This window comes from Sturnus vulgaris, chromosome 31 (genome assembly GCF_052056855.1).
Source record: "Sturnus vulgaris isolate bStuVul1 chromosome 31, bStuVul1.hap1, whole genome shotgun sequence".
In the NCBI taxonomy this organism is placed as follows: Eukaryota; Metazoa; Chordata; class Aves; order Passeriformes; family Sturnidae; genus Sturnus; species Sturnus vulgaris.
The window spans coordinates 3,933,647-3,949,714 of record NC_142273.1 but is presented as its reverse complement, the minus strand read 5'-3'; the positions used below and the strand labels follow the sequence as shown (position 1 = coordinate 3,949,714).

General features: G+C 62.5%; 4 protein-coding genes across 4 annotated transcripts; all 4 read right to left on the bottom strand.

Moving 5' to 3' along the window:
- Positions 1-560: 560 nt before the first annotated feature.
- LOC106862311 (protein S100-A12-like) lies at positions 561-1,334 on the bottom strand. Its single transcript, XM_014891254.2, has 2 exons — positions 1,182-1,334; positions 561-779 (listed from the first exon to the last, which is right to left on the bottom strand). Exons 1-2 carry the CDS (start codon positions 1,332-1,334, stop codon positions 561-563), a joined length of 372 nt encoding a protein of 123 aa, XP_014746740.2.
- Positions 1,335-4,523: 3,189 nt separating this feature from the next.
- Positions 4,524-5,534, bottom strand: LOC106862340 (protein S100-A4-like). Its single transcript, XM_014891288.2, has 3 exons — positions 5,422-5,534; positions 4,853-5,006; positions 4,524-4,766 (listed from the first exon to the last, which is right to left on the bottom strand). Exons 2-3 carry the CDS (start codon positions 4,988-4,990, stop codon positions 4,602-4,604), a joined length of 303 nt encoding a protein of 100 aa, XP_014746774.1. The 5' UTR covers positions 4,991-5,006; positions 5,422-5,534; the 3' UTR covers positions 4,524-4,601.
- Positions 5,535-7,712: 2,178 nt separating this feature from the next.
- LOC106862341 (protein S100-A4-like) lies at positions 7,713-8,536 on the bottom strand. The gene is made up of 2 exons (XM_014891290.2): positions 8,396-8,536; positions 7,713-7,879 (listed from the first exon to the last, which is right to left on the bottom strand). Exons 1-2 carry the CDS (start codon positions 8,534-8,536, stop codon positions 7,715-7,717), a joined length of 306 nt encoding a protein of 101 aa, XP_014746776.2. The 3' UTR covers positions 7,713-7,714.
- A 2,628-nt stretch (positions 8,537-11,164) lies between these two features.
- S100A16 (S100 calcium binding protein A16) lies at positions 11,165-12,569 on the bottom strand. The gene is made up of 3 exons (XM_088181084.1): positions 12,493-12,569; positions 11,823-11,984; positions 11,165-11,735 (listed from the first exon to the last, which is right to left on the bottom strand). The coding sequence occupies exons 2-3, from the start codon at positions 11,976-11,978 to the stop codon at positions 11,571-11,573; spliced, it is 321 nt and encodes a 106-aa protein (XP_088037210.1). The 5' UTR covers positions 11,979-11,984; positions 12,493-12,569; the 3' UTR covers positions 11,165-11,570.
- Positions 12,570-16,068: the final 3,499 nt, after the last annotated feature.

Below are 16,068 nucleotides of genomic sequence, written 5' to 3'. Positions count from 1 at the left end.
CCAGATCCAGGATTGGGTCTTGGCCCAGCCCTGGGGAGGGACAGGACCCCCCCCCCAGCCCCCCCAGTTCTGTTTCACCCCTGACACTTCCCAGAGCTGGTCCCAAGTGGGACTGGGACGAACTGGGAATGTTCCTGTGCCTGTTCCTACCCCGGAGCCCCCAAACTCAAGGGGTGCTGCCCCCTCCCCACCTGCCGAGGTTTGGGGTCACCGCGGGGTCTGACACCCTCCAGGAGCCCCCTCGGCTCAGTGGGGACCCCCCAATGCCTTGTCCTGACCCCCCCTTACCCAAAACAAACTCCCCCTGTGCCCCTCTCCCCTTCCCGTTGCTTTTCCCATTAATAATTAATCAATTTATCCCCGTTTAATCACGAGTGGGCATCACCCCCTCCCCGGAGACCCCAGCACACGGAACACAGCTGGATTTGGTGCTCAGAGTAAATTTTATTTATTTCAGTGCCACAAAAGCAGAAGCAGGTGACAAAGGTTTGGCTCCAGGCGAGGGCTGGGGCTGCTGGGGGGACTCAGAGTCCCGTGGCCACTGCAGGTGACATTTCCACTCAGTGACGGTGGCTGTGGCCGTGGCCGTGGCCGTGGTCGTGGCCGTGGTCGTGGTCGTGGCCGTGGTCACCCCCAGGCCCCTCGTGGGACCTGTTGTGGGCATCGATGGCCACGAGGCTCAGCGTGCTCAGGAACTCGGTGAATTTGAGGCGGCCGTCGTGGTTGGCGTCAGCTTTGGTGAAGAGTTGGTTGATGTAGCTCTCGGTGCTCGTGTTGGGCTGTGGGGGGCACAAACAGGGGCAGAGTCAGCTCGGGGTCACCCTGCCTGTCCCCAGAGCTGGGCTGAACCCCCCCAAAAAATCCCCCCCAAAAAAAACTCCAAAATCCACCTACGGCAGCTTCCCCATCCCCAAGGATCCCTGGAAGTGTCCAACATCCATCAGTGTCACTGATCCCGGATTGGAATGTCACTGATCCCAGGTTGGAGTGTCACCAATCCCAGGTTGGAGTGTCACCCACCCCAGGTTGGAGTGTCACCCACCCCAGACTGGGATGCCAGGCCGGGCTGACTGAGCTCTAGGCTCAGCCTAGCACAAGGTGCCCCTTCCCAACACCCCGGGAATGAGAGAATCTTCCAAACCCCTTCCCCTCCTTTTCCCCCCACATTTCTGGGGTCTCACCGGCACCGTGTTCCTCAGGAAGGGCTCGGCCGTCTCCTTGAGCAGTTTGGAGAACTCGTCCTTGCTCAGGTAATCGTCCAAGGGGCGCTGCAGCGCGTACCGGTGGTAAACGTTGACGGCGCATTCCAGCGCCAGCTCCAGGTCGGTTTTCATCCTGCTGGGAAGGAAGGGACAAAGATTGGATGGAATTCCAGGATGGGGATCAGCTCCTGGAGCTGCCTGGGAGGAGCTGCTCACCTTGAGGAGCGCTGGGATCGGCGGAGGACGCGCAGGACGGAGAGGAGCAGCAGGACTGAGTGATGCTGAGCTGGGCACGGCGCCTTTTATTCCCTCCTGTCCTCCTCGGGTTCCCTCCGGGCCAAACACCCCGGGAATTGTGCAAGGCAGCTCAGCACGCCCAGGATTCCTCGCCCAGCTCCAGGAACTGTTATCGAGGGAGGGGAAGCCCCAAATATGTCAGGCAAAACAAGGAAACGCCAAAAATGAGATTGGTGAGAGGCCTGAGGGGTCAGGGAGGGCACAGGGGGACAGGGATGGCACGGAGGGAACAGGGATGGCACAATGGGACAGGGATGGCACAGGGGGACAGGGATGACACAGGAAGAACAGAATCAGGGATGGCTTTTCTGGAACATTCCCCGAGTGTTTGATGGAGATAAAGGCAGAGGGAATTTTCTGGGCGAGGGGTCTCCAGTGGGATTTTTTTTTGTGGGGGAGCAGCTTTACCCAGCAGGGCATGTGGATTGTCACTGATGTTTTTGGTGAATTTGGCTGCTGGATTTGCACACCCCCACCCCTCCATGAGGGAGGTTCCCCCTGAACCCAGGGAGTCAATCCTGGGCACCCATCCTGGCACACGGGAGCTGTGCCAGCTGCTCCTGGGAGGTGACACTTCCCGGCAGCTGGAATTGCTGCCTGGTGATGACCCAGGGCATTGACAAACGCTGCCACCCCCAGATGTCCCCCAAGTGTCGCCAGTGCCTCACGTGGAGCCCTCCCAGTGTCCCCAGTGTCCCCAGTGTCCCCAGTGTCCCCAGTGAACCCCCAGTGGCTGAGGGGGCCGCTGAGCAGCCTCCAGCCCCGTGCTGGTCATTAAGAATTTTGGGAAGTGGGAATGGCAGCGGTGGTGAAACCTCCCCCTGCCAGCCTCGTAATCCCAGGGCACGAGGAACCGGTGCCAGAAAAACACAAAATTGCAAAAGAGGGACACAAAGGGACAGGTCTGGGATGGGGACGGGCGCGTCCCTGCCGGGAAGGGAAGGGGACACGCGTGGGCTGGGCAGAGGGACACGGGTGACCTGTCAGGGACACGGGCTGGGACAGGCCCGGGGATGTGTGAGGGCGTGGCCGGGCCACGCGGGGAGGGACAGGGACACCTGTGTGCCATGGGGACAGGGACACCTGTGTGCCATGGGGACAGGGACACCTGTGTGCCATGGGGAGGGGACACCTGTGTGCCATGGGGAGAGGACACCTGTGTGCCATGGGGACAGGGACACCTGTGTGCCATGGGGACAGGGACACCTGTGTGCCATGGGGAGGGGACACCTGTGTGCCATGGGGAGAGGACACCTGTGTGCCATGGGGACAGGGACACCTGTGTGCCATGGGGACAAGGACACCTGTGTGCCATGGGGAGGGGACACCTGTGTGCCATGGGGAGAGGACACCTGTGTGCCATGGGGACAGGGACACCTGTGTGCCATGGGGACAGGGACACCTGTGTGCCATGGGGAGGGGACACCTGTGTGCCATGGGGACAGGGACACCTGTGTGCTATGGGGACAGGGACACCTGTGTGCTATGGGGAGGGGACACCTGTGTGCTATGGGGACAAGGACACCTGTGTGCCATTGGGACAGGGACACCTGTGTGCCATGGGGAGGGGACACCTGTGTGCCATTAGGACAGGGACACCTGTGTGCCATGGGGAGGGGACACCTGTGTGTCATGGGGACAGGGACACCTGTGTGCCATTGGGACAGGGACACCTGTGTGCTATGGGAGCAAGGACACCTGTGTGCCATGGGGACAGGGACACCTGTGTGCTATGGGGAGGGGACACCTGTGTGCTAGGGGGACAAGGACACCTGTGTGCCATTGGGAGGGGACAGGGACACCTGTGTGCCATGGGGAGGGGACACCTGTGTGCCATGGGGAGGGGACAAGGAGCACCTCAGACACCTCCAGGGCTGGCCACTCCAAACCCCCCTGGGCAGCCCCTGCCAGGTCCTGGCCGCCCTTTCCAGGAGGAATTTTCCCAAATTTCCACCCTGAGCGCCAGCCCGGGGCCGTCCCCTCCCCTCCTGTCCCCTGGTGCCACCGCCGCTGTCCCCGAGCTGAGCACGAAGGTGGCGGAGAGGGGGCACGGCCACATCTGGAAAAGCTTTCCTTGGCGAGAGAAAAGGGGGAGAGGAACGGAACCGGAACCGGAACCGGGGCCGGGCCGGGCTGAGCTGGCCCGGAGCACCGGGAAGGGTCCGAACCCGGAACCGGAACCGGAACCGGGCCGGGATGGGCTGAGCTGGGATGGGATGGGATGGGATGGGATGGCCCGGAGCATCGGGAAGTGTCCGAACCCCGGGCAGGACCGGGACCGGGACCGGGATGGGCTGGCCCGGAGCATCGGGAAGTGCCCGCACTCGGGGCAGGAACGGGAACGGAGCCGGGCCGGGCCGGGCTGGGCTGGGCTGGGTTCGCCCGGAGCACCGGGAAGTGCCCGCACCCCGGGCAGGAACAGAACCGGATCCCCCGGGGGTGGGGAGGGGACAAAGGTGACACCGCGACAGGTGAGGGACACACCCCGAGCATGCTGAGAATCGGGAATCCAGCTCGGAGCCGGGATCCCGGTCCCGGGGGGAGATCCAGTGGGTGGGAATGAGGGAACCGGGAATGAGGGACCGGGAATGAGGGACAGGGAATGAGGGACCGGGAATGAGGGACAGGGAATGCAGGAAAAGGGAATGAGGGACCGGGAATGCAGGGACAGGGAATGCAGGAAAAGGGAACGCAGGAAAAGGGAATGAGGGACAGGGAATGCAGGGACAGGGAATGCAGGAAAAGGGAACGCAGGAAAAGGGAATGAGGGGCTGGGAATGCAGGAAAAGGGAATGCAGGGACAGGGAATGAGGGGCTGGGAATGCAGGATCCGGGCAGGGCTGACTCAGCCCGGCCGGGGAGCGGCTCGGGAGCGGCTCAGGAGCCCTCGGGGAACGCGGAATCCACCCCTGGGCAGAGCCAGAGCCAGCCTGGCACCGGCAGAGAGGGCACGGGGGCTTCCACCAGCGCCAACACCGCGGCCCCGGGGACAGAAACCCCCGGGGAAAAAAAAAAAAAATAAACTTAATTAATCAAACTTTATTGAAATGACATCGGGGGGGACAACGGGAGGGTCCCGGCGGGGGTGACAGCGCCCTGCCCTCACTTCCTGCGTGGCATCTTGTCCGGGAGGTCCTGGAAGAAGTCATTGCACATCATGGCCATGCAGGCCAGGAAGGTCACGTACTCCTGGAAATCCACCTCGCTGTCGCTGTTGCAGTCCAGGTTGCTCATGAGCTGCTGTAAACTCGCCTCGCTGGTTTGTTTCTGCCCGGGGAGGAGGAAAGGAGGGGTTAAAACCGGGCTTTGCACATCCCCGAATCCCGGGTTTCCCAGCGGGGTGCGGCACTCACGCTAAAGCTCGGCAGCTCCTTCAGCAGCAGCTCCTTAAGCTCGGCCTTGTTGAGCTTGTACTTGTCGCCCTCGTTGCCGGAGTATTTGTGGAAGGTGGCGACCACCACGGCCAGCGCCTGCTCCAGGGGACACGCCATGGGGACAGCGGCAAGCCTGGGGACACGGGGAGGGGACAGAGGAGTTTGGCATCCCCAGGGACCCCCGTGCCCCCTCCCAGGCCTTGGCACAGCCCGGGATGCGCCGCTCCCTCCCGGATTCCTCCCTCCCGGATTCCTCCCTCCCTGATTCCTCCATCCCGGATTCCTCCCTCCCGATTCCTCCCTCTCGCTCCGGGCTGGGCAAAATCTCCAAAATAAAGAAAAAATTGGGAGCCCGCAGCCCCCTCGGGCAGCGAAAGGGGCCCGAGGTGCTTTTCCAGCCCTCGCAGGTGAAATCCAAATTTCCAGCTCGGCACCTGCAGCAGGAACCTCCCGCTCCGCCCCGGTGGGAAATCCCTGCCAGGGGACCCCGGCGTGGGCAACATCTGGAGAACATCTGGAGTGAGATGAGAGGGGGAAAAGCGACTCACCGAGAGTTCAGACGAGACGGAGGAGTTCGGGCAGGGCGGAAGGGGAGCCAGCCCCAGGCCCTGGCATTTATAGCCCAGCCTGGGCCACACCCGGCCGAGGAGGCTCCGAGCCCGCCCGGACACGGCTGGAAAAGGAGAAAAGGAGGAGAAATGAAACCCCGCGGTGCTGCCAAGGTGGGGGTGGTTTGGATCACGAGGAGCAAAACGAGTCCCTAGGGCTGGGCAGGGACCACCCCGAGCCGGGAGAATCCCCCGGGGTTCGGGTGGGGTTCGGGCACCGCGTCCCCCCGGGCGGGCGCTGCCGGTGCCCGGTGCCCGGTGCCACCCGCGCCGTTCCTGGCCCCGTCCCCGGGGGTGTCTGGGACCCAGCGGGGCTTGGCCGTGTGGGTTGATGTCGAGCTTTGTGTCAAGGGATTTTTCTGTTTTCCAGTCGCCCTGGCAGGGATTTTTTTGTTTCCTGACGACGCCCCAAGGGCTCCGTTGTGTAACGGAGCTGTTTCGGTGGCGGCGTGGCCCGGGCACGTGTCCGGGCACCGGGAACGGGCAGTGCCCAGCCCCCGGTCCTGAAAAAACCCCTCGAGTGTCCCCCCAGCCCTGGAAAAAAACCCCGAGTGTCCCCCCAGTCCCAGAGTGTCCCCCAGCCCCTCCAAACCCCCCGAGTGTCCCCCAACCCTGGCAGGACCCCCCGAGTGTCCCCTCCAGCCCCCGAGTGTCCCCCCCGGGCTCCTCCTCTGCTGAGGGGACCAGGGGGACACAAACGGGGACGAAGCTCGGGATGCTCCAGGGGGATTGGAAATCTCCCCGAACCCCCCTCGGCACCTCCCCAGTTCGGGGGGGGTTTTGACATTTGGGCAGAAGAAACCCCCAGAGCTGAACCTCGGCACCCCAGTAAGGAGTGGGAATTACTGGAGATTACTGGGAATTACTGGGAGGGGCAGAAACTCCGGGGGTTCTTTATAAAGGGTCTGGGAAAGGGGCAGGGAAAAGTTTGGGGCTGCTGGAAGGACCTGGGAGGGCTCGAGAGGATTTGGGGGGGGGCTCGGGAAGAACTTGGGGGGCTCAGGAAGGACCTGGGGGGCTCAGGAAGGACCTGGGGGGGCTCAGGGAGGACCTGGAAGGGTTCGGGAGGAACATCCAAGAGCTGTTTTTGCTCAAACTTGTCCGAAAAAAGCCTCCCGGGCAATGGAAAATCCCAGGGAGCCGGAGGAAAGTGTGAGTCACTGCGTGCCCAATGCGGGTGGCCACAGAACGGCGGGGCATGGCCAGCACTGGGGAGACCCGGAACAGAACCCCGGAATTGAGCTGGGATTGGGGAGAACTGGAATGGAACCCCCAAGACTGAGCTGGGACTGGGGAGAACCGGAATAGAACCCCGGAATTGAGCTGGGATTGAGGAGAACTGGAATAGAACCCCCAAGACTGAGCTGGGATTGGGGAGAACCGGAATAGAACCCCCAAGACTGAGCTGGGATTGGGGAGAACCGGAATTAAACCCCCAGAATTGAGCTGGGATTGAGGAGAACCGGAATAGAACCCCCGAAATTGAGCTGGGATTGGGGAGAACCGGAATAGAACCCCCGGAATTGAGCTGGGATTGGGGAGAACTGGAATTAAACCCCCGGAATTGAGCTGGGACTGGGGAGAACGGGAATAGAACCCCCGGAATTGAGCTGGGATTGAGGAGAACCGGAATAGAACCCCAGAACTGAGCTGGGATTGGGGAGAACCGGAATAGAACCCCCGGAATTGAGCTGGGAACGGGAGAAACTTGAACAGAACCCTGGAACTGAGCTGGGATTGAGGAGACCCGGAATTGAGCTGGGATTGGGAAGAACTGGAATAGAACCCCGGAATTGAGCTGGGAACGGGAGAAACTTGAACAGAACCCTGGAACTGAGCTGGGATTGGAGAGAACCAGAACAAAACCCCAGAACTTTGGGGGGAAAATGAACAGAACCTCAGAATTTTGGGGGAAAAGCCTGAACAGATCCCCGGAACTGAGCCAGGATTGGCGGAAACTTGAACACAACCCCGGAATTTTGGGGGAAAGACTGAACAGAACCACAGAACTCAGCCAGGATTCAGGGAAAACCTGAACAGAACCCTGGAACTGAGCAGGAATTGGGGGAGAACCTGAACAGAACCACAGAACTCAACCGGGATTGGGGGAAAAACTCAACAGAACCCCCAGAATTTTGGGGAAAAAGCCTGAACAAAACCTCAGAACTCATCCAGACCGGGACAAAGCTTTTATTTGAAGCCACTCAGGGCTGGCTCGGGCCGGGGTCGCTGCTCACTTCCTGCGGTGCTGCTTGCTGGGGTCGTCCCTGAAGAATTCGTTGAATCCCATGGTGATGCAGGCCAGGAAACAAACGTATTCCTTAAAATCCACCTCGCTGTCCTTGTTGTGGTCCAGGTCGTTCATGAGCCGCTTGAATTCGGCCTCGTCCATTTGTTTCTGTCAAAGGAGAGAGGATTTGGGGTGAGGGGGTGTCCCTGCCCACCCCTCTTCCCCTGTTCTGCCTCAGGGAGGGTTTTTCGTCCTTCTGGAAGGAGGTGACCTGGGCAGTGGCCAAAAAAGTGCCAAAATTGCCTCCAGGATGTGGAAACATTCGGCAAAAAATTAAAAAAAAAACAAAAAAAATTCACCACCCAGTTGAAACCACGAGCCGAGAAAGGGAAGTGGGGGTTAAAAAAAATTAAAAAAGAAATGGAAATCAGAGCGTGATTTAATAAAATATTTAATAAAATAAAATATTCCCGCGGGTTTAAAAAAAATAATAAATTTCCTTTTTGGGAGGCTTCGTCCCTCCTGCTCCCCAGAGCACGGGGTGGGATGAATCCAGCAGGTTCCACTCGGGGAATTTCAGAATTTCAGAGACCCCCCCCCTTGCACCCGGGGCTGGTTCTCTCCCCCCAAATCCCCCCAAAACCCTTCCCGAGGGACCCCCGGGTTGTCCCCAGGGCCACTCACGCTCCCGAACACCGGCAGCTCCTTGTTCAGCAGCTCCTTAAGCTCGGCCTTGCTGAGCTTGTACTTGTCGCCCTCCTTGCCCGAGTACTTGTGGAAGGTGGTGACCATGAGGGCCAGCGCCTGCTCCAGGGGACACGCCATGGCCAGCCTGGGGACACAGCGCGGGCTGCCATCGGATTTCGGGGGATTTGGGGGTGGTTTGGGATGGTTTTGGGGGGTTTAGGGGAGGTTTTGGGACGATTTAGGGGGTTAGGAGCGGTTTGGGGACAGCTTTGGAGCGGTTTGGGGACGGTTTGGGGACGATTTAGAGGGTTAGGAGCGGTTTGGGGACAGCTTTGGAGCAGTTTGAGGACGGTTTTGGGACGGTTTGGGGACGATTTAGAGGGTTAGGAGCGGTTTGGGGCGGATTTGGGGGGGTTTGAGGCGGTTTGGGGGTTTGGGAGCAGTTTTGGGTAGCTTGGGAGCAGTTTTGGGACGGTTTTGGGGGTTTTGGGGACGGTTTTGGAAGCATTTTGGGGGTTTGGGGACGGTTTTCAGGGTGATTTTGAAGGGGTTTTGGGGACAGGTTTGGAGGCATTTTGGGGGTTTTGGGATGGTTTTGAAGGGATTTCGGGGATGGTTTTGGAGGGATTTTGGGGGTTTTGGGATGGTTTTGAAGGGATTTTGGGGGTTTTGGGATGGTTTTGAAGGGATTTTGGGGGTTTGGGGATGGTTTTGGAGGGATTTTGGGGGTTTTGGGATGGTTTTGGAGGGATTTTGGGGGTTTGGGGATGATTTTGGAGGGATTTTGGGGGTTTTGGGGATGGTTTTGAAGGGATTTGGGGGGTTTGGGGGATGGTTTTGAAGGGATTTTGGGATGCTCCAGGAGGAAAGGGAGCAGAGAACTCACCGGGTCAGCGCGGATCAGCTCGCCAAGGGCTCGGGATGTGGCACCCGGGGCACGTCGGGCATTTATAGCCCAGCGGGGCTGGCACTGCCCCCCCCCCCCCCCGGTAGCCCCCTCGCCCCCAGGGCTTTCCCAGCAGCTCCTCGCACTCGGTTTCGCCCGCGCCTCATTTTTGCCTAACGAGCTGTGAGATCTCATTAAGGCGAGGTTCGGGGTGCTGGGATGGTCCCCGAGCCCCCCAAAACCAGCCCTGGCCCCTGGCGACTTTGCTGAGAGCCCCGGTAGCCAAAGGGCAGGCGGGGCTGGGGTCTTCGGGCCCTGTGACCCCAAAACAGGGCGAGGTTTGGGGCTGGGGGGTGACACGGGAGGTGACCCCGGGTTTATTTGGGGCCGGGGGGTGACACGGGAGGTGACACCAGGAAGTGACACCGTTTTTTGGGGGGCTGGGTAGGTGACCCCGGGTTTATTTGGGGCTGGGGGCGTGACCCCGGGTTTATTTGGGGCACAGTCCAGCCGGGCCGTGTCCCCCTGCCAGTCCAGCTCGGTGTCCTTGTCCCGATCTCCTCGACAGAGGGGACAGTGGGGACAAGGGTGGCACTGGCTGGCCATGGCACAGGGGACAGGGGGGTTGGTGATGTCCCACCCCCATGGAGAACACCCCAAATTCTCTGGGATCCCCTTGGAAGGACAAACGAGACCCCCCCCACATCCCCCCCAGGGCTGGGGAAGGGACACGAGGAGGAGGAGGAACCCCGGAATTGTTTCCCCCCCTTCGCTGCACCCCAAAAATGGAACCTTGGGGGTCGGACCTGAGGGTCCCTCCCGGACAGACCCCCCCCCCCCCCTCACCCTCCCGAGGGTCCAGCCCCTCATCTCCGGTGTCCCCGGGACCGCCCAGCCCCGCTCGCCCCGCACCCCCCGGGCTGAGCCACGCCCGGGCCTCGCCCCGCGGGGATTCCTCGGCCGTGACTCAGCCCCGGCCCCGCCGCTCCCACGGGGACATCCCGGGACCCCGGGGCTGCTCTGGGGGGGCTCCGTGAGCTCGGGACCCCCGCGATGCTCCCGAAGCCGGGGGGGCTGCAAGGGGGTCCCGGTCCCGGTTCTGCCACCCCCGCGTCTCGGGGGTGCTCGGGGGTGCCCGGGGGTGCTCGGAGGTTTTCGGGGGTGTTCGAGGGTTCTCGGGGGTGCCCGTGGGCGCTCGGGGGCGCTCGGGGGTGTTCGAGGGTTCTCGGGCGTGCCCGTGGGCGCTCGGGGGCGCTCGGGGGTGTTCGAGGGTTCTCGGGGGTGCTCGGGGATGTTCGAGAGTGCCCGGGGGCGCTCGGGGGTGTTCGGAGGTGTTCGGGGGTGCCCGGGAGTGTTCGGCGGTGCTCGGGGGTTCTCGGAGCTATTCGGGGGTGCCTGGGGGTGTTCGAGGGTGCCCGGAGGTGTTCGGGGGTGCCCGGGGATACTCGGGGGTGTTCGGGGGTGCTCGGGGGTGCTCGGGGGTTCCCGGGGGTGTTCGGGAGTGCTCGCAGCTCCAGGGCCGAGTCCCTTCCCGGTGGAAAATCCCCAGGAAGAGCCAGAATTGCCGCTCCGTGAGCCCTGCCCTGCCCAGCCCGGGGGTCCCCGGGAGTTCCCATCCCGAGTGAGGGGTGTGCGATGATGCAGGACGGAAATTGGGGATCCCCCCCCCCCCCCTTGCCCGGGACCCCCATGAGGATAATAAATAATGTGACAAATGCGACAAATGTGGCAGCGGCCACCGCCCCGTGCCGCAGGCTGCGGGAGTGGCCGCGGTGTCTGCTGACACCCGCTGGTGGCTCCGGGACTGGCCTTGTCACTGGCCCAGGCAAGGCGTGGCCACGAGGGCGAGGGGAAGGCAGAGCCCTGAGCGTCACCGGTTGCTCCTCCGAATTTTATTGCTGCAATAAATAACCACGGTGGTGCCACCCGGCCGGGACCGCGAGCCTCGGGCAGGGCAGGGGGGGAAGCCCTTGACCCAAAGAGACCCCCCCCCCCCCCCCAATTTTTGGGGGAGCCCCAAGGGGAGAGGGGGCGCTGCTCGTGCTGGGATTTCTGCCAGCGGAGCGCTGAGGACGGACAGAATTCCCGTCCCACAGGAGGGGGAGCCTCTCCCTTTGCTCCTCGTGGAAGGGCAAGGAGGAACCCCCCGAGGCTGACACCCCAAAATCCCACCCCCCTTCTCCCCCATCCTGCTCAGCACAGCCTTGGGACCCCGGGGGGCTCGGGGAGGGCACAAAGCGGGGGTCGTGGAGGAGCGGGGCGGGTCCTGGAGGGGTCCAGCGGTGGCTACTTGGTGTGTTTGACACTCTGCTCCTGCTGGCGGATGATCTGCGCGATGGGGCTGGCGATGCCGCCTATCAAGGTCCAGTACTCCTCGAAGCTGATGCGCCCGTCCTTGTTCTCATCCAGGTCACAGATGAGCTTGTCGGCGGCCCGGCGGTTCCCGGTGTCCTGCGGGGAGATCGAAGCCGCTCACGTTTCGAACTCGGGGCGGGGAGACCCCCGAAAAAAAAGCGGGACCCCCAAGGCCGCGCTCACCGTCAGCATGTGGTTGAGCTCGCAGCTCAGCATCTTCCGAAAATCCTTCTTGCTGATGCGCCGCGGGTTCTTGCAGCAGCAGCAGCGGCTCGAGTACTTGTCGAAATTGTTCACCAGCACCTGCACGGCCCATTCCAGGTCCGTGCACTCGCCCATCGTTGCCTGCGGGGATTGGGGCTCAATGAGACCCTCCCTGGAGTCACCGCGTGGGGGTCGCCACCCCAAACCCCCGGCAGGTTAAAAAAAAAAAAAAAAAAAAACCAAAAAAATCGAACAACCGCACCAAAAACCATCCTCGTGGAAAGGCGAGCACACCCCCACGGGCCTCCGGGCCCACAGAATTTCACCCCTCCCAAAAAATCCTCGCCGCCACCTGCGCCAGCCCCGGAACTCCCCGGTGCCACCCGTGCCCGCCCCGCCCGTGCCCCCGGGGCCACCGCCCCCGCGCGTGGGCCAGGGTGGCAATTATGGCAGCGGGGCCGCGGGGCTGAGCAGCGCCAGGGCCGCGGCCTCCCGTTCCCAGGGCTCATTAGGGAGGAATGGGGCAGGAATTACCAGCCAACCCTCCTGTTGCTTCACGGCTGCGGGAACAGCCCCGGCGGGGCAGGTCCCGACCTGCCGAACCTCCCCCCCTTCTCCTCCCCGAGCCCGGCCCAGGGTCCCGTCCTGCCTGCTCCGTGCCCGGGCTGTCCCTCCTGTCCCTCCTGTCCCCGGCCTGGAAGCTCCTTCCTAAGCTGGGCCCAGCACAGGATGGTCCCCGTCACATCCCGGTGACGAGGGGAAGGAAACGGCATCACCTTGGCCGGCCTTGGCTCTTTCCTGCTCCTGTCGGTGGCCGCGAGTGGGGAGAGCTGGGATCAGTTCATCCCTCTGCTTCCAGACTGCTTTAGTCCGGCCCAGGGGACAGCACTGACCACCACAGTGACCACCACAGTGGCCACACGGACCTTGCAGGGTGCACAGAGCACACAGGGGCGGCCCAGCACTGTCCCCACTCTGGGGACATCCCCAGAGGGTGTTCCCAGCCCCGCTGCTGTCTCTGGGAGCAGGCAGGACCTGCCCCGTGTCACAACTTGGCTCCTGTCCCCTGTCCTCACCCTGATCCTCCCCAGTCCAGCCCCAGGCCGGGGAGGTGACACCGGGATCAGCCCCAGGCTCTCGTCCTTGTCCCCACGTGCCTCAGCCTGGCCCTGTGTCCTCCCAAGCCATCCCTGTCGCTGCAGCGCCATGGCCCGGGGTCACTCTGTCATGCCAGGGCTGGGGACTGTCCCCAACTCTCAGGATTTTGGTACCAGGGTGGCTCTGGAGCTGTCCCGGCGCTGGCAGAGCCGTGGGAGCCGCTCACGGGGATTCCAGCTCCAAGCCCAGCCCAGGAACCGAAGGAATTCGGCAGCACCGGGGCAGAGGCACCCTGGGCACCCCCAGCACTCCCCACATCGGTGTCACCTGTCCCCAGCTGTCCCCAGCTGTCCCCTGCCAGCAGCGCCCAGCCCATCCTCGGGGCAGCGCGGCTGCTGCTCCGCCGCTGACTCACGGCAGCCCCGGGGCCAGCTGGGGGCACGGGGACACTCGCCGGGTGGCACACGGGGACACCGGTGCCACAATGGGACATGGGGACACCGGTGCCACAATGGGACATGGGGACACCGGTGCCCAGGGGGACACTGGGGTGACACCCAGACCCATCAGGGTGGGATGGGGCTCCCCAGCAGCTCCCCTGGCACCACCACGGTCCCACCGCGGTCCCACCACGGTCCCACCACTTCTTTCCCCTCTCCTTCCTCGCCACCAATGCCCAGAGCAGGGACAGGGAGCCAGACACGTCCCCGTCACCCCCGCTGGCAAATCCTCCTTTTCCAGCCCCACCCTGGAAGCCCCAAGCCGAGCTCTCCAGGGTCCGTGGGTGCCGCTGGTCCCGGTCCGGTTCCCCCCGGTTCCCCCCGGTGACCCCGGCCGGTCCCTCCAGCCCGGCCCCGCTCTCGGAGCTGCCGAAGGATTCCAGGAATTTCCACCTCCCGACCTGCAGCGGCACATCCCAGGGCTCTTCCCAGTCTGATATCCAGCCCGAGGGTGCCGAGGCCGGGTTCCCCATCCCGGGGGAACGGGAATTTTCCGGGAATTCCCACCTGCATCCTGCCGGGGGTCCCGCTGTGTCCGTCTGTCGCCGCTGTGGCCTCAAGCGCCGATGTCGCCGCTCTCCCCTCACCTTGCACCCATCCCGCCGGCCCAGCCGGGTTTTTAAGGAGGCTCCCACCCCTCCCTGACGTTCCCAGGGCGTTCCCAGACTGGGGCTTACCTGGGAAATGCTTCCCTGGGATTGCAACACCGGGACGGGTTGGAGCGAGCAGGGACCCGCAGCGGCCCCGGCTCCTTCGCTGCTGGGGCCGTTGGGGGTTTGGGGTGATGGGAGGTGTTTGGGGACCCCCCTAAAAGGCCCCACGGGGTGCACGGGGCCAGAATTCCCACCTGATCCCGGGGTTTGCAAATCCACCAGCAGAGCTCCTCCATCCCACCCCTCCCAGCTCAATCCAGGCACCGCGGGTGAATAAAATCCTTTATTTGAGCCAAAACTTCTGGTTCTGGGAGGGTGGAAGGGGGTGACACGGGTTTGGGGCGTTGGGAACTCCCAGCAGGGCCCTGTCCAGCACTTGGACATCTCTGGGATGGATGAGGCTCTTCCCAGCTGGGAGCTGGGCCTTGTGAAGTGCCATCCATAATTAATTAATCCCGGCAAATTGCAGGCCTGGTGTCTCCCAGAGCGATTCGATGGCGAGATCAGATCCCGGCCTTATCGGGGAGGGCACATCTCGGGATGCAAAGCAGGAGGTGATTTATGACAGGAGGGAGCCACCTGCTCCCCGGCCCCTCTGGAGCTGCCATCCCGGAAAAAACGCGTCAGCTCTGCCCTGGCCTCTTCCTAATCTCGGTCGGGAGGAAGCAAACCTGTTCTGGGCCGAGATGCTCCAGTGTCGTGGCGTTGATGCAACATCCCGGCAGGGTGGGAATCCCTCCCGGAGCCTGCAGGCAAACAGCTCAGCCTGAATCACGGCCCTTTCATCGCCCTGCTCCCCTGGCAGATGTCACAACCGCATCCAGGCCCTTATTTTTACAAGGCATCCAGGGCGTGTGCGTGTGCTCGGAGCAGCCACGAACAGTCCCAGCCCATCCCAGCGCCTTTCCCAGCCCCTGGGACCTCGGGCAGGTCGGGGTGCCCCTGGTGCTGCTCCCCCAGGTGAAGGGTCGGGAGGTTTTTGGTGCCTCTCTGCACCACAGGAACTTTTCCAGACAGGCAAAGAGCTGGGTTTGGGGTTTTTTGGTGATTTCCAGGATGGGTATCCCAGTGCTGTGTCCTCACCAGCACGGGTTGAGCTGTTCCTATCACCTCCAGAACATTCCAGATACTCCAGAGACTCACCCAGGGTGGCTCACGTCGCAGGAATTGTCCCCAGTGTCACAGCAGGGACAGGAACGGGAGCCAGTCCCCACTCCCAGGAGCAGGGATGGGAATTGGGGAGCCCCAGCTCCCCTTTCCCCCCCCATCACCCCAACCCTGACACATTTCCTGTCTCCAATTAAGCGCACGCCACACCTCTCTGCTTAATTCCCGTGTATTTATTTCCAAGGAAGGAACAATAAATAGTCATTCCCGTTGTGAAATCCAGCCCAAGGTGCGAGCAGACTGAGGGTGGCTGTGGCCCAGCCGCGGTGCCAGCCCGGCAGGACCTGTCCCCTGCCCAGCCCCGGCTCTTATCACCTTTCCCCACCTTTGGATCACTCCGGGCTTTGGGTTTTTTTCTCTCCCGAGGTGCTGCCCACGCCCTCTCTCTTTTTTGGGAGGCTCCTTTTTAGGGTCCCCACTGCGTCTCCGGGGTGCCCACAGCCTCTAACAGGGCACAGAGTTCGGTGGGAATGGCCTGGATGGGAGAGGAAAAGTGGGGAAACCGGGTTTTCCAGCCCATTTCCTCACTCTCCGTGTGCTCAGTTGTGAGCTCGAGCTTTGTGTCATTTACTCTTTCCCAATTTGCTGTAATTACACCCAAATCCCACATTCTCCCGTTGGGATCCTGCTCCCGGCCTCACAGCCCTTGGGATTTTCCCAAGGCCAGGATTTTGGGATCTCCCCTGAGCTCCCTCCAGCCCAGGAGCCACAATCCCAAAGCCCTGCCCGGCTCTGCTTGTGGGGTCCCCAAAACAGGGACCTCCCCCAGGGACCCGAGAATTGGGAATGTGGAGAAATTGGGAATTG

Bases quoted from the DNA above. Each gene is read 5' to 3' on its own strand.
- S100A16 (XM_088181084.1), bottom strand. From the start codon at position 11,978: ATGGGCGAGTGCACGGACCTGGAATGGGCCGTGCAGGTGCTGGTGAAC. The intron at 11,736-11,822 runs GTGAGCGCGGCC...ATCTCCCCGCAG, and splicing joins AGCTCAACCACATGCTGACG to GACACCGGGAACCGCCGGGC.
- LOC106862340 (XM_014891288.2), bottom strand. From the start codon at position 4,990: ATGGCGTGTCCCCTGGAGCAGGCGCTGGCCGTGGTGGTCGCCACCTTC. The intron at 4,767-4,852 runs GTGAGTGCCGCA...CTCCCCGGGCAG, and splicing joins AGGAGCTGCCGAGCTTTAGC to AAACAAACCAGCGAGGCGAG.
- LOC106862341 (XM_014891290.2), bottom strand. From the start codon at position 8,536: ATGGCGTGTCCCCTGGAGCAGGCGCTGGCCCTCATGGTCACCACCTTC. The intron at 7,880-8,395 runs GTGAGTGGCCCT...CTCCTTTGACAG, and splicing joins AGCTGCCGGTGTTCGGGAGC to AAACAAATGGACGAGGCCGA.
- LOC106862311 (XM_014891254.2), bottom strand. From the start codon at position 1,334: ATGAAAACCGACCTGGAGCTGGCGCTGGAATGCGCCGTCAACGTTTAC. The intron at 780-1,181 runs GTGAGACCCCAG...TGCCCCCCACAG, and splicing joins TCCTGAGGAACACGGTGCCG to CCCAACACGAGCACCGAGAG.